The following is a 15313-nucleotide window of genomic DNA, read 5'->3' as shown; positions in this document are numbered from 1 at the left end:
CTTCATGCTATATCCATATGTGTGTTCAGCTCATAACAGCGCTGAGCTCTCCAGTGCTCCATGCTAGCCTACCGACACAAGGTGAGAAAGGGTTGCCCCACCAGGAAGCCACTCAGATCCTTAAGGTGGTCCTTACAATCACATTAGCCTTTCCAAATAAAACCATGACTATCAAAGTGAAAATCAGCAGGAAAGGGGGAAGAGCAAGAAATTAGAGGCTCGATGTGATGATTTGGTTCTGGTTGTTTTAGACACGCAGGTTCCCACTATTGAGAAATCTCACAGTAGCCCCAGCACATCGAAGCCATCTCCTTCCGAGGGCCAAGCCCGTTCCCATGGAACCCCTCGTGCTCATGGCAAAAGTGGCGCGGTCCGGGCGCCCCTCGACGACACCATGGCAACGGCTGAAGCTGCTGGCCAGCAGCACCGCCTCCAACCAAGTAAACGACGCAAATAAAGCCTCCACAGCATGGCTGACTTCACACTCATCTGTTCCTGCTTCCTCCTTCTGTTCCTTTTTTTTGGGGGGGGGGCTCCCCCCATATTTTTATTTGTTTATTCTCTCCTTTGTTCTGGTCCCCTTGTTGTCACAGTGTGTTAATTTCGCTGCTTTCTCTCCTCTGTGTTCTCACCTGTACTGGAGACACTTCACTACTCTCAAACACACACTCGCACTTGCATTCACACACACACACACACACACACACACACACACACACACACACACACACACACACACACTCACGGAGAGCCCTAATACAGTTCCTGCAATTATTCTAATCCAAAGAGTCATTCACTTAAAGGAATAAACATGTTTAAAGCTACAAATGTGCAAAAAAAGAGTTGACATAAATAAAATCTTTATTAATTAAGCCAGCAATAAACCATTAAACCAAAACATATGAAAGCAGACCAATAAAAATTCATTAAAACAATTATAAATTAATTAACAATAATATAAAGATCTAATGTCATCCACTCATAATCAGCATATATCTAAGCACAGCAGTAACCATTAATTGATGAAAAATAATTTTTTTAATCTAAAAAAGAAGTAGGAGTCCATGAAGCGCATCGGCCCGCAATACCCAACAGGTTTTTAACATCTTAGGGTTAGGGTTGCTTCCTAAGGCACAGGGGGCTGACCCTAAGGCAGAGGGGCTTGACCACCTCTCAAAGGATCTGACCTGGTCTTTCAGTGCCGTATCATGCAAGCTGTAATGGCAGGAGGCGGTCGGACCCAGGATGCCTGCAGGGGCACATGTATCTGCTGTTGGAACTAGGATTTGAACATTAACTGGTCCTGCACATGTTATTGTCAGATTAGGACTGGCTCAGCTGCAACTAGAAGCCTCATGCCAGCACGCAGCACCTTGAGCACCAAGGGCCTGTGATGAGCCAGCTCCTCCTCCCCTCCACCATGCCCACTCCCGCCCGCCGATGCCTACATTTACCAGACCCTTGTTCATCCTTTTGTCCCACTGGGTCGTGTGTTCAATTCTGAACGATGCCCAGCTTTCTCTGCGAATCCTCCGGCTCTGCTGAGCCGGCTGTGCATGTGGCCTTCACCCGCAGCCCCACCACATGCCTCCGCCCGCCTCCTCCTCTCTCCAAACAGCTGCTGCTGGCCCACATAGCTGCACCTCAGCGGACACGCTGTGCCCCCGCCTCCAGCCCCACTTGCCGCAGCCAGAGGGGCATGACCTCTGGCTGTGTGTGACAATTAAGTACAGTAAAAGGCTGGTGGTGTCCATGTTGTAAGGAGTTCATACTCTGAGTCTCCATCTCGTACCCCCTCCAACTCCCCCTTCCCTAACTTTCCCCAAACCCCTCCTTTTCCCTTACCCCTGCCCCTTCGGCTTGTACGTGGCCTCACCCCACCAAACCCCCACCAGCCAAAAATGGCCGCCTCTCCACGAGGCACCACAGACACAGCGTAGCGGGTGTGCTCACCATACAGAGAGCCCCGTCCAACGCGCCATCCAATGCGATTGCTGACGGCCATCACCTGACCCTCCGAAAAACCATGTCGGAAGAGCGGCCGAAGCTGGAAGGAGGTGAGAGTTGATCATCTTGAGCAACTGCAGAAATCGGAGAGAGAAAGAGAGAGAGAGAGAGAGAGAGAGAGAGAGAGAGAGAGAGAGAGAGAGAGAGAGAGAGAGGATGTTGAGTTACTAACGCACACCTACAGAGAGATGAAGGGGCCTACACAATGTGCCACTCCACAGATAATTCATGCAGCGAGACTCAGTCTTCTTCCACAGCCTACCAACGTGCTTCACTAAAACCAGAAGATCAATACGGATTCCAATAGATTGTCCCCTGGCTCAGTGCTTCTGCTGTTGCCATATAGAGAGCTTGGGGGGTGTCTCAGGCTTCTTTACACCACCTCACTTAGAAGTCGTTGCCTGGCATTAGTGAAGCTCTTGGAGCCAGCGTTGGGGAGTCTGTGTAGGGAAGGCTGTGCGCATGAATTATGTGTCGTGCCAATTCATGCATTCCACCTCACACCATCACCCATCACTCAGTCATGTACAACCACATTCAGCTCTATATAAGGATTAATAGGGAACTTAAATTCACAATTGCTTAAATATGATTAATAATAATTAACCGCAGTTTAAATAGTATTACACACACGAACCAGATTTAGGCTAATGTGATCATTCAGGATATACACACAAGTTGCTAATCCACTGGAATTACTAATTAATTCTTTAATGATTTTTTCTGTCTGTCAGTGCTTCTACTGTTCTTCAGTGTTTTCTGTGCATATCTATGTCCTGTAAATCTTTTGTATTATGTTGTAATGTGGCTCTCTAACTGTTAGTAATATCGGCTAAGAGAATGTGTGTGTGGGTGTGTGTGGGTGTGCTTTATGATATATATGTGTACACGTCTGTGTTTACGCTGCTCATATTGCATAGAAGGCAGCTGGCAAGAATATACAAGCAGAATCTGTCCTGGAGGGCCTGTTTGTGCACTATTCTAAATGTTTTTACATCCTTTTTGTTTGGTAATAATGTCTTAGGCCGATGGTAGTTGTTCATTCTGGAGGATAAAATAATTGTGTAACTCATAGTATACTCTCAAAACAGTATCCCGCAGCCATAGATCTGCTGATGCTCCTGTTACTGCAGCCTCATTGGACAGTGGTTTGAATGGCAGTGCCTTCAGCCTGTTGGAAGAGGAGGATGAGACCAATGCAGTGGACAGTGCCATATTCCAAGTTCCTAGATTGTAAGTTTGCACTTATTTATAATGCAGTAAAATGTATGTATGTTACTCTCATTCTCAGTTATGCAATCACACCCTTATTCTATTGCTGTAATGTGCTAAACCTGTATATGGTAAATGGATTGTAGTGGTAGTCATCTGTAAAGCATTTCTATTTGACCTAATATATTATTTAAGTTGTTCAACCTTTTACTGTGGTTCTCTTCAATATAATTTTATTTTGTCAAGCTTATTTGGCTCGTTTGTTCTTCTTTCATACAGTGGAAAAATTCCAAATGGCACAGATGTAATAAAGTCATTACATGGAGATTCAGAAGGTGAGCATGTGAGTGTGTGTGAGTGTGTGAGTGTGTGTGTGTGTGTGTGTGTGTGTGTGTGTGTGTGTGTGTGTGTGTGTGTGTGTCATTCAGCCTCTGAGTGTTTTTGTTAGTAATGGCAGCACAGTCATGAGTCATCTGTCACTCTTAGAATGCAGCTAACAGTGTTCTATGTGATTTATGTACATGACCGCAAACACACACACACACACACAGATAGAGAGAGAGAGAGAGAGAGAGAGAGAGAGAGAGAGAGAGAGAGAATTTAACAAATATTTTGTTGAATCAAAACAATATTTTCCAAATATTTTTATTTGATTATGTTTTTGTTCCACAATGACAAATTACTTTCAGAATTTGGTATTCACATGTACTTTGATTGCATTCACCAAATGGTTATCACAACACAACATTCCCTATAAACAAGCTAACACTCTTTTTATTAACATTACAGTGGCACTTAATATTTCTGCTCTGACAGCGTCATAGGAATATGACTCATGAACTCCCAACATCAAGAGAAGTTTTTTTCTAAGCTATGAGATGCAGGATTCTGGGTAACATGAAGGCAAAGGTCTAAAATTGAAACTAAACTGTGCCCACTATAATATTCTTTAAGTTACACACAGACACATACATGCAAAAATGTCATGCTGTCCCTGCCTCCCTAATAAATCCATAGACATTGAAGTCTTAGGAGACATTTAATTTAGTTGTCATGGTTACAAACACAGCAAAAAATACAGCTGTGCTCTCTTTCTTTTGAGAGACTTCCTGACTGAATCTAATCTGACTGTGTGCTCTCTCCCTCGCTCTCTCTCTCTCTATCTATCTATCTATCTATCTATCTATCTATCTATCTATCTATCTATCTATCTATCTATATATATATATATATATATATATACACATACATACACACACACACACACACACACACATTCAGTGTGACTGCATTTGATACTACTTGTCTAGATATTATTCTACACATCCTGTTTCTCTGGAAATCTTGTATTTTTTTACTACCTCCCTTTCTCCACCAGTTTTTGTTCTATGACATATATGGACCTCTCACTTTCTATATATGTAAACACTGCTTTTGCACCTTAAATATATATATGCACACACGCGCACACACACACACACACACACACACACACACACACTCCACTTTGCCAATATATAGATATAGATAGATATATATATACACACACTGTAAACACAGTCTTGGGAGAGATGTATGTAGGGTGTGGGTGGGATCATGTAGGCACATTGTTTATTTACATCTGAGGGCGGAAGACTGAGTGAGGTACTATATACTTTGTATTGTATCATTTATACAGTACTGTATAATTTGTACTGTATAATAAACACGTCCAATCATAAAATAACCAGTGTATTGATTCCTTTAAGTGAGAATTCCCCAGGAGGACTAGTGTTTGATAGCTAGCCTTGATGAATCATATGTCTCAAATGATAGTAATTTATGAGCTCATTTACAGTAGGCAGAATCGAAAGGTGATCACAATGGCTAATATTCTGGACAAATATGTTTCACTGTTATAAAAAAGTTATTTTAAGTCAGACTGAACAATGAATCAACACTCATAGCATTAAAACACATGTTACACTGGATAATGAAATATGGGCATGCCATAATTTCTGTGACTACATTTGATGCTACTTGCCTAGATATTATTGGCTACATTTGATGCTACCTGTCTAGGTATTATTGGCTTTAGGGTATTAAAGGACAAGCATCTTCTTTAGTCTGTTTGCAAAGTGATTAATATAAATACATGGAAAGATGTTTCACGCCTTCCCATCTCTTATAGATAGCCAAATTTCTAATATATTTGTATACATTTGAAATTGTAATATATTTACTGCCTGTCAAAAACTATGAACAAATTATAGATGAGGTTTGTAATGTATGCCAACAATGCCAGAATTGTTCCTTAAAGCTTTAACAAGGTTGTTAACAAATAGCCAAATGTACCAAAACTGAGAAATAAGGGCAGAAACGGTGAGAGGCTGTAGTAACAGCAGGCCTCAATTAAGGGAAGACAGAAGGGTGTGATAAGGTAATTACTACTGTGTGTGTGTGTGTGTGTGTGTACGCGTGTGCGTGTGTATGCGCGTGCGTGTGTGTGTGTGTGTGTGTGTGTGTCTAGGTAAAACCCAGGTGATGGGGGAGATAAAGATTGCTCTGAAGAAAGAGATAAAGACTGAGGGGGAGCACCTAGTCCTGGAGATCCTACAGTGCAGAAACATCACCTACAAATTCAAGTCTCCTGACCACCTGCCAGGTGACAGATGAAAAGTGCAAACACATAAATGATCGCATGCATACACACCTACACACATCCTCACTGATGCTATTTTTTTTACAGACCTGTACGTGAAGCTCTATATTGTAAACATAGCCACTCAGAAGAGGATCATTAAGAAGAAAACTAGGGTTTGTCGTCATGACCGTGAGCCATCCTTCAACGAGACCTTCCGCTTCTGCATGAACCCCACTGGACATTCCATTCAGGTGAACTAAACATATACTGAATACATTTACTAAACACATTTATAGAACACAATCCATTCAGGTCACCTACACATATAATGAACACATACTGATCACATTTTCAGAACACATTCCATTCAGGTGAACTACACATGCAGTATACATTACTCATTAACTGAACACATTCAATTCAGGTGAACTATACATATACTGAACACAATAGCTAAACACATTAGATTCAGATGAACTGTACATATATGGAATACTTTTACTGAACCCATTGCATTCCATTCCACATTGAACACATTTACTGAACCACAGATTTGCTGTAGAACATTCATCTAACATTTTCTTGTTTAATTCTGTATGTTGAGCAAAGTAATAGAGGGTGCATTGGTTGTGACTTAGTGCATTAAGGCCACTGGAGGTGTTCAGTCAGTACCAGCTGCCTCCAGACTTTTTCTGACACTTAACTCCACAGCATCCTTAAAGAAATGCCACATTTTGTCTTCCCTGCAGCTCTTCCTGGTCTCAAATGGGGGCAAGTTTGTAAAGAAGACTCTGATCGGTGAGGCTTATGTGTGGCTGGACAAGGTGGACTTGCGTAAGCGAGTGGTCAGCTGGCACAAGCTGTTGGCCACCTCAGCCCAGATCCACTCCTAGACGAAGCGGAAGGCAGAACTAGAGAGGGCGGACCAGGAACAGTAGTCTCACGTTCCCCAGCACGATTTGTGACTCTCAAAGGACAAAGCTGAACAAGAGAAGCTGACATGCAGAGGGCTTTACTCACAAGCATTCATCACACTGAGTGAGCAGCTTAATTATTGAAGGGTGGGGTGGTTGGATAAGCAGTGCACTGTGCACAAGAGCATTTCCTGCACTGACATTGAAAACATTGGGCTTTGGTATATCTTAAAACAAAGTGGAGGGAATGATGGAGGGGCCTAGTGAGGGCAGAGGTGACCCAGCATTCACCAGATACCCACACTTGCATATTCACACATACACACCATTACACTCACCTACAACACTCACTTATCCATGTGTGTATACATATGTTGTTACTGGGCCATAATAGAGTAGGGATCCGACAGAAATTCTTATATTCTGTTTTATTATTATTATTGTTATTATTATTATTTTGACTGCCAAGTCCAGGTCCTGGAATTCCTCATATAAAAAAAATCACTGTATCAATGCTCTCTTAGAAAAAGGTTTTATTTATGATTGTTTACAAAATGGTAGGCAAAGACTTGTCATATATTATTTTTGTATGATAGATTTAGATTCATTATTAAGAGATATTTATCACTATACATTTGTCATCTCAGATGTTATAATGTGTTGGAAGAAGAGATATATGTGGATTTAAAGTATATTTTGAGATATTTTATAGATATAGATTTAAAGGACTGAAATATGATTTATTGGATGTAGTGGAAATGCTTGTGGCTGATGTATACTCATATTTCCTTGCACAGAAATAGCACTGACCTCCTCCTCTGTGGCTTTCACTCTGTATTTGGTTGAGCTAAACTGCTCTAGAAACCTACCATTCTGTGGAGATCAGGCTGGCATATTAATTGAGCCTGAACTGTTATTAATGAGGGAAATTTCTGTTCTTCTTCTGATGTTATAACCTCATCTGAAAAATCAGATCAGATTTCTAGTTAGTTTAACCCTTGATAATAATGTTTCATAATTGTTGCCATAAGATGTTGCAAGCATTCCAGTTGTGAAGTCCAGCACTAATTACCTAGATGTTTTGCACCTTCTCTCTAGCATGTCTGGAATGTAATGGTTGGTAGTTGTTGGAAAGATTTTTTTTTTTTTTTCAATTATGGAACAAACAATTATCCCATTGGAAACTGTATCCCACTGGAAACTGTATCACTGTATATTTTACTGTTGAACAGTTTTCTCCAAAGTAAATTATTAAATAAGATTCCCCTATTGAATATGTCCAGCTGATCTAAAGTCCTTAGATGCAGTGTTTATGTTTGTAGGTCAAAGTCCTAAGAAAAAATAATCACATTAATTGTGTATGTCTGCTTAAAAAAACCTTGATCTAAACCCAGAGTCCTGTTGTTTTGAAACTGTTGCTGGATGCAGAATGCAGAGCTGTGCATTTAGATAATGTGCCATTATTTGTTGTTTTTTGTCATTTTTAAATGTATTTTATAATTTTTACATTTTTAAGCCTTTTAATTCAATTGACTTTAAAACTTTGTTATTGGATGCTATACCCATTATCCCAAGAGAACGCCTTGTAGCCATTAACCTGGATATTGAAAAGCCAGACTCATCACAATATCCATACATTTCATTTGGTTGTGCAGGGTTACACATATGAAGGCCTGGTTATGGGGAACTTTTAACCTGTGCCAAATTTTGACCAAATCCACAGGTTCTATATAAGCAATTCTATGCAACCTAAATGCATCTGGTATATCTACTATTTAGTTGACAGATGAGGCATAATGAATGCGAACTCTTTTTTACATTTTTGTATGCTTTTTTCATGTATATTTGTTTGTTTTAGGTTGATGCTTGATCACAAAAAAAAATTAATGCTATTTTAAAATTATGTTATGATATGCAACATTAAAAAATGAAGATAACACATCAAACCTTTACATTCCATCCAAGAGCTAGTTTGTGAGTAAGATCTGATGTACATAAATTATGATAAATATTGACATTTTGTTGTGTGGTGCACAATGTATATTGTGTGTTCACAAAATTTTAATGAACAGGGTCTCCAATGTTTATTCATGAGCCCCTTTACTCATATAGTCATATAAAGCAGAACCCAACTCAGTTTACAATCTGACATGTATGGACCTTTTTTTTAATTTATGTAAAATATGTGAAAAAACTCCACCCCAAAAAAAGAGGGTTTCATGTACTTAAAAAAAAGTCCATGCATACATTTTGTTTCTCTTTCCAAACTTTAATATTCATATCAACACTTCTCCATTGCATAACATTACCCCAACTTTACCACTGACATATGAAAATAAATATTTCTTATCTTGTAAATAAAACAACCTTTCTTTTCTACAGATAGGAGCTTATATTAATTTTCCAGTTTGACACAGAGCACGTGTGAAGGCACAGAGAAGGGATACTGAGACTCTCTTGATCTGTGTGCATTCCTCTCAACACATGCACTAGTGGAAAGATAATCGCCATGCTTGCCTACAACAAAACTGGACTTAACCTGCACAAGAGACACAGAATCTAATCATGTATAGAAATGAACTAAAGCTGACCCTGTCCACTCAAGTAGTATCAGGAGACCTGTGATGTACTCACTTTGGATGTTGCATGTTTTGTTAGTGTTTTGTTCATACTATTTTTGTGTCCAGATTCTATTCTACAACAAGAAAGGCAACAAGACTATGGGAAAATTGCTACAATTATTATCTTAAGATGTATGCTGACTGTACAAAGATATGCTTGTATAATCTGTCTGGTTTTCCACTCAATGTAATCTGAAAAACAAACAAAAAAAATAATGTCATGGTTTTTGTGGTTGTACACAAACGGTATTAATAACTTATGCAAATTGTGCTGTAAAAAAGGCTGTTGCCCCAAGTCTAAATATTAAATAATATATGTAAAATTCTCAGGGAGATTGAGTCTGATTTACAATCACACGTTAAATTTCCACAGCTTTAGAAATACATTAATAGTCAACAATAGAAATGCTAATGTCAAAAGAAGTAAAATGTGGCTTTAACAAATTGAGAAGTAATGAAGTACATATACAGTCAAGTACATTCTTTAGGTATTTAAACTTTACCTGAGTTTATTTTTGGAGACTTTCACATCACTATTTCACATTAAGACTTTATACTTTTTACTCCACACATTAATACAACTCCCATTGTTCCTCATTACTTTATAAAAAAAAAAAAGGAAATATATAAACGCCATCTGATAATGATGATGATGCCCTTTCAAACTAAAGGTCATCTATCAGGGCACTACATCTGTTTTACTCCGCAAATTTGCTTTGTTCAGCAGAAGCCTAATTGCTTGGCGAACCATTGCAGTTTTATTAGTTTTTCAAATCACTCAAAAAAAAAAAAAAAAAAAAGTTATCTAATTTATTTTATCTATTTTATCACTGAAACAGAAAGAAACGTGAATTTTGATCATCTGTCTAACAATATCTCAATATACCTTAAAATAGTTAGAATTCAATAGTAAAATATGGATACTTGGGCGTCATTGCTAATTTAACACCCCCCCCCCCCACCCATCCACCCCACCCCACCAAAAAAATTACAAACAATTGGTTTTCCTCCCGTTTCGAATTATGCAATAACCAAACTAAATCTATTACTTTTTACTTGCATCTTAAAAAGTTTACTTTTGTACTTTAACTCAAGTAAAAATGTAAATGAAGTAGGTCTACGTTTTTCGTATAATATTTCCCATGGGTAACTTTCACTCTAGGTTTCTGTACTTCTTTCACCACTGGTATGGATCATTGTGTTGTTCCAGAAGTGGATCTTTAATGCACTGAGTAGTTTTTAATTTTGATACGAAACTTCTAAAGGGCCTTATTTGAAACGCTCCTTCAAGCATACACGTCCAGCACGCCAAAAATTGTAGACACACGGGACCGATACAAAAGCGGCCTTTTGTTGTGTGTCAGTGTTTTAACTTTCCTTGAAAATAAATTTTGTAAGAAATAATACGTTTGGGTCAGGCAGGTAAAAGTAATTATACAAAGATAAACAGGCTGTCCATATTTCCACTCTTATAAAAGACATACCTGGAAGGTATGTAAGCCTATTTGCGTTTTGGTGTAAAGTCGCTTTCTCGAGTCATTCGTATTTACGTTTTAGTTGTTGCAGATGCCTACTCGATGGGCAATTAATCACGCGATCGATTTGAACCAACGAAACAGTCAAGGGGGAATAATAGATAGCTTTACACCAGCACATATAGTCATGAGGTATAGCAGGTGTATTTGAATCTTTTATGTGACATTGTTTTACGAAAGAAAACCTCGACTTTTACATTGAAGGAGAATGTACCCGCGGACATTTACAATAACCCGTATCGATGTTGATGCTAGCTTCACATCTGCACCCATCATATCAACAAAATATGAAATTAGAAAGTTGTGTGTCGTACAACGGCTAGATTACTAACACTTTACGGGATTAATTGAAATAAATGGATGAAGAAAACATGTTTAAACTCTTAATAAAGTTAACCCAAGATGGACATATGTGCATGATTAGAAATATACTAGAGGGACAAAGTGAAATTAAGAAATGTATAAATGCACATTTAGGAAAATCTGGAGATACTCTGTTGCACTATGCGGCGCGACATGGGCATTTAGATATTCTGATGTATTTCGTTGAAAAAATGGGCATGGACATCGAGTTGTACAATAATGATTACAAGAGGGCTTTGCACGAAGCGTCTTCCATGAGCCATCGGACATGCGTTCAATATCTTGTAGACAAGGGAGCAATAATTGACTGTCTAAAGAAAGCAGATTGGTAAGTGAAACGTAGATAAATTGTCTTGTGGTAAACATAGCAATAAATGTCGCCGTCTGTTATGAGGGGTCGTTGAACCCACCTGGGCATCGCCTTCGATAGCTCAGTTGGTAGAGCGGAGGACTGTAGTGGTTGTTGCTGGAATCCTTAGGTCGCTGGTTCGAATCCGGCTCGAAGGACGGCATGTTTTTTCTCTTTGGACAATGAGGTAAACGGCTTTAACTTTGTTCCTTAGGACTCCTCTCATGATGGCTTGCACCAGACGGGACCTTGAAGTTATCCAAGTGCTTTTGAATCACGGCGCTAACCCAACTCTTCAGAATAAGGATGGCTGGAACTCGTTCCACATTGCATGCCGAGAGGGGGATGCAGCTGTGATACAGTACCTACTGCTGGTCAGACCTGAGGTGTGGAGAACGGAGAGCAAGACCCGCCGGACACCACTACATACTGCTGGTAGGCCAGGAGGAGTTATGGGACAGTAAAGAAAATAATGTTATGCTCCTAAACAAATCCAATTTAATAATTGGTAGAGAAGTTGGCTAAAAATATTACAGTAATAAAGAACTTCAGAATGATGTAACAGAGCTACCTTTACTGAGCATTAGTTTAGGTTTAGATTATTTAATGCAAGTGACACTGAAACTGCTATTAACATCTTTGTATAGTCTCATGAATCAGATGCTTGCTGATTGATAAACTGATGAGGTGTTTTTGTTGTTGTTTGTTTGTTTGAATCATAACTCCTCACCTAGCTATGCATGGCTGTCTAGAAGTTGTGGAGATTCTTCTCAAGAGGTGAGCAAAGATTCTGCTTCGGTATGTGTGTATGTATGTTTATATATATATATATATATATATATATATATATATATATATATATATATATATATATATTTGGTTATATTTGGTTTGAGGTGTGTGAGTCTCTTAAAGAGCATACTGTATGGGAAAATATTTGCATTCCAGGTGTGCTTATAAACCCAATGAGAGAGACAGCTGTGGAGTTACTCCATTTATGGATGCTGTGAGAAATGGACAGCTAGCTGTAGCGAAGCTGCTTCTGGAGAGGCACCAAGTAAGATGGAGATTATTTAACTGGAACATTTATTTAACTGGAAAATACATTTTAGTGAGTGTGTGTGTGTGTGTGTGTGTGTGTGTGTGTGTGTGTGTGTGTGTGTGTGTTTGTGTGTGTAAAGGCCTCGCCCACTGCTGTAGATATTCTAGGAGCACAGCCCTTACACCAGGCCTCTGTGACAGCCAAAGATGAGGCTCTGTGTTTCCTTGTACAGGATCTCAGCATAGACGTGAACACAAGAGCCACAAATCTGGAGCTTACAGCCCTACATTATGCTGCTAAGGTAAATTTCTGTTTTTCTGCCACTTACTACATTAACAGAAAAGGAGATCATAGGTATAAGTCAGAAACTTTTTTAAAGGAAAACTTGCTCTTCAAGAATTGCATTGTAATCTAATAATCTTTATGGGGAAGTGCTATAGGAATACTTACCCCACAGCTGGTGTTTATCTGCAGGAGGGTCATACAAACACTATAAAAACACTGCTGCAGTTGGGTGCTGATCTTCATGCAAAAGATAATAAAGGAAGATCAGGTAAGAAACAACACCCACGATCACATGACTGTTATCATATTACACACTATCAACAATTTTTTTTTTCTTCATGTCCTTAAATATCTCTAGGCCCAAATATGATAAGCCTGGTAAAAAAAGACAAGGAAGTTCCCCCAAACTTCTAATTGGTTTTGTTCAGTGGAATATGTCTGCCCCTTCCTATTTAGTAATTGAACTAATCAGCATGCTTTCATAATATACAGAGACGGATCTGTTGATGCTGAATAAAATTTGTGTTATTTGAGAAAAGCCCAATTGAATCTGTAGAACAAGGTGAAAATGTGCATGAATTAGGATAGCTATTAGCAGGCTAAGATATGCTTTACTGATGTATGCATGTATTTAGTACCATCAAAGGTAAATAAATCACTACACATTATTAAAGACACATTGCAGACTTCTAAATATTTTCTCTAATTCCTAGCTTTACACATGGCATGCATTGGGCAGCACGCAGCCGCAGCCAGAACTCTACTGCAGCTGGGACTCATGGATGCAGTGGACTTCGCGGGTACAACGGCCAGGCAATATGGCAAAAAATCAGATATAACCAAGTTGTTTGATAGCCTTGAAGAGATACAGCCTTAACAGATGGTTCTAAAAACACTTATACTAAATAGATTTGCAAAAAGATCTTTGCAAATATATTTGGAATAAATCAAGTGTAGAAATGTGCAGACTTTTCCTTTTGTTTTCCTTGAGAAAAGCTATTTCAGCACCACTTCCTATTTAAGCAAGGGGTCTGAAGATTTTGAATGAAATAAAATTAAACTGAACGCCGTTTTGTAGCCACTTTATTGCAATAATCATTGGCACTTAGCTAGGGTAGGCATCATACTTGGCAGTAAAAAAGTAACTAATGCTTTATTAATCTTGCACTTAATAAATCTGACTGGGTAATTTAAAGTGCGTAACAAATATGCATTACATATTATTGCCGCATATGCAGTTTAAATATATTTTTGGGGAAAGCCTGTTGTGCTGGCGTAATGGTGAAGCAGGAGAGAAGTATATGTATTGAGGAAAAAAAATAAAGAGAGAAATATATTCAGAAATAGTTTCCCTCTTTAGAATATTTATATTTTTATTTTTTGTTAAAGGCTAAGCACCGGCTAATGGACCTCCCTTAAGATTCGACATTATCTTAGCTACTGCAAAAATGGATATGTGAATTAAAATGAAAATAACATGTTAACTTATTTAAAATTGACGGAAAAACCCGATGTCACTCCGGAAATTCCAGAAAGTTTCCGAGTGACATCACCGGTGGACAACAGTGAACAACGCCGCGATCAAACATCATTATAACTGACTTGGATTACGAATTTTCCAGTGGGAATTATATTTTTTTAGCCTTAAAATGTATGCATTATCATTACCTTCTCTTCTGCGTGGCTGACTTCAGTGAATTTCTAGTGCTAACTCTACATTGAAAAACTTTAGTAAACTGACAGAATGTTAGCTAACAACTCAGCTGTTTGGATATATGCTGGATCAGAGTACGCTAACTAGCTAAATAAGGAACATGAGAAACTTCACACAGCTATTAATGACATTAGCTATCTAGCTAAACGCAAATATTCAATTATCGTTATTGTTGTAAAAGCGATCTACGTTGAATTCACATTCATGTCTAGTATGGCACCAAGCTTAGCAAGGCTGTCTAATGTTAGCTAATGTCAACGAAATGAGCGAAGTAGTTTCACTTACCCTGTTTACTTACATACACAAAGAGGCTCTTGAACACCTCTCTTTCTTTACATGTCCATATTGTTGGAAAAGAAGCAGTCTTAAGGTCGTGTGAGCCCGGCTTTTCACATCCCATAGTTGTTATAAAGCAGTACAGATAATGGAGTAAGCGGATGGTCTTTTTCAATGTTGACGAATTTTGTCCAGTTTTTGGATATGTTGGGATCTCTGGGCTATTTGTGCACGGAGTCCCACTGTACATTGACTCATTGCAGCCAAAGACAACACCCCTTTTTGTAAATTTGCACATTTTGCATCACCTACAATTAAACTTTTTGAGTTGTTGTTCACCATCTACGTCACACAGATGACGCTTATGACAAA

The 15313-nt window shown here is 38.8% G+C and overlaps 2 protein-coding genes, 1 long non-coding RNA gene and 1 other non-coding gene across 15 annotated transcripts in view; 3 read left to right on the top strand and 1 right to left on the bottom strand.

Annotated features, from left to right (window-relative positions):
- The window catches only part of pcloa (piccolo presynaptic cytomatrix protein a), a 51595-nt gene extending 43565 nt beyond the window's left edge, over window positions 1-8030 (top strand). For 4 of the 10 annotated variants that reach the window (XM_081723239.1, XM_081723236.1, XM_081723233.1 and 1 more), the window contains 6 exons: window positions 1896-2057; window positions 3099-3240; window positions 3499-3554; window positions 5729-5863; window positions 5948-6093; window positions 6592-8030. In XM_081723239.1, coding sequence (XP_081579365.1) covers window positions 1896-2057; window positions 3099-3240; window positions 3499-3554; window positions 5729-5863; window positions 5948-6093; window positions 6592-6735 — 785 coding nt within the window. In that variant the 3' untranslated portion in view covers window positions 6736-8030. Of the gene's footprint in view, window positions 1-251; window positions 441-593; window positions 2058-3098; window positions 3241-3498; window positions 3555-5728; window positions 5864-5947; window positions 6094-6591 lie in introns of those variants that run through there. The other 6 variants (XM_081723235.1, XM_081723232.1, XM_081723234.1 and 3 more) reach the window with 5 other exon arrangements.
- A 150-nt stretch (window positions 8031-8180) lies between these two features.
- LOC145659883 (uncharacterized) lies at window positions 8181-15286 on the bottom strand. Of its 2 annotated transcripts, none has more exons than XR_014126037.1 (4): window positions 14951-15286; window positions 13117-13188; window positions 11686-12056; window positions 8181-9569 (listed from the first exon to the last, which is right to left on the bottom strand). It is a non-coding gene; the product is annotated as an uncharacterized LOC145659883 (long non-coding RNA). The 2 variants fall into 2 exon arrangements; XR_014126038.1 differs by having other exon boundaries at window positions 11686-12053.
- ankrd16 (ankyrin repeat domain 16) lies at window positions 11140-14016 on the top strand. Of its 2 annotated transcripts, none has more exons than XM_027020230.3 (7): window positions 11140-11603; window positions 11839-12059; window positions 12359-12401; window positions 12573-12681; window positions 12899-12967; window positions 13141-13219; window positions 13665-14016. In XM_027020230.3, the coding sequence occupies exons 1-7, from the start codon at window positions 11269-11271 to the stop codon at window positions 13826-13828; spliced, it is 1020 nt and encodes a 339-aa protein (XP_026876031.2). In that variant the 5' UTR covers window positions 11140-11268; the 3' UTR covers window positions 13829-14016. The 2 variants fall into 2 exon arrangements, with proteins under 2 accessions (XP_026876031.2, XP_026876030.2); XM_027020229.3 differs by having other exon boundaries at window positions 11141-11603; window positions 12806-12967.
- Window positions 11696-11782, top strand: trnay-gua (transfer RNA tyrosine (anticodon GUA)). The gene is given in 2 exon segments: window positions 11696-11732; window positions 11747-11782. It is a non-coding gene; the product is annotated as a tRNA-Tyr (tRNA).
- Window positions 15287-15313: the final 27 nt, after the last annotated feature.

This window comes from Electrophorus electricus, chromosome 11, assembly GCF_041902795.1.
Source record: "Electrophorus electricus isolate QZ-2024a chromosome 11, ASM4190279v1, whole genome shotgun sequence".
Lineage (NCBI taxonomy): Eukaryota > Metazoa > Chordata > Actinopteri > Gymnotiformes > Gymnotidae > Electrophorus > Electrophorus electricus.
Note: the sequence above shows the minus strand (reverse complement) of the source record. Positions and strands in the feature narration are given on the sequence as shown.

Bases quoted from the DNA above. Each gene is read 5' to 3' on its own strand.
- ankrd16 (XM_027020229.3), top strand. From the start codon at position 11,269: ATGGATGAAGAAAACATGTTTAAACTCTTAATAAAGTTAACCCAAGAT. The intron at 12,060-12,358 runs GTAGGCCAGGAG...CTCCTCACCTAG, and splicing joins GACACCACTACATACTGCTG to CTATGCATGGCTGTCTAGAA. The intron at 13,220-13,664 runs GTAAGAAACAAC...TCTAATTCCTAG, and splicing joins AGATAATAAAGGAAGATCAG to CTTTACACATGGCATGCATT.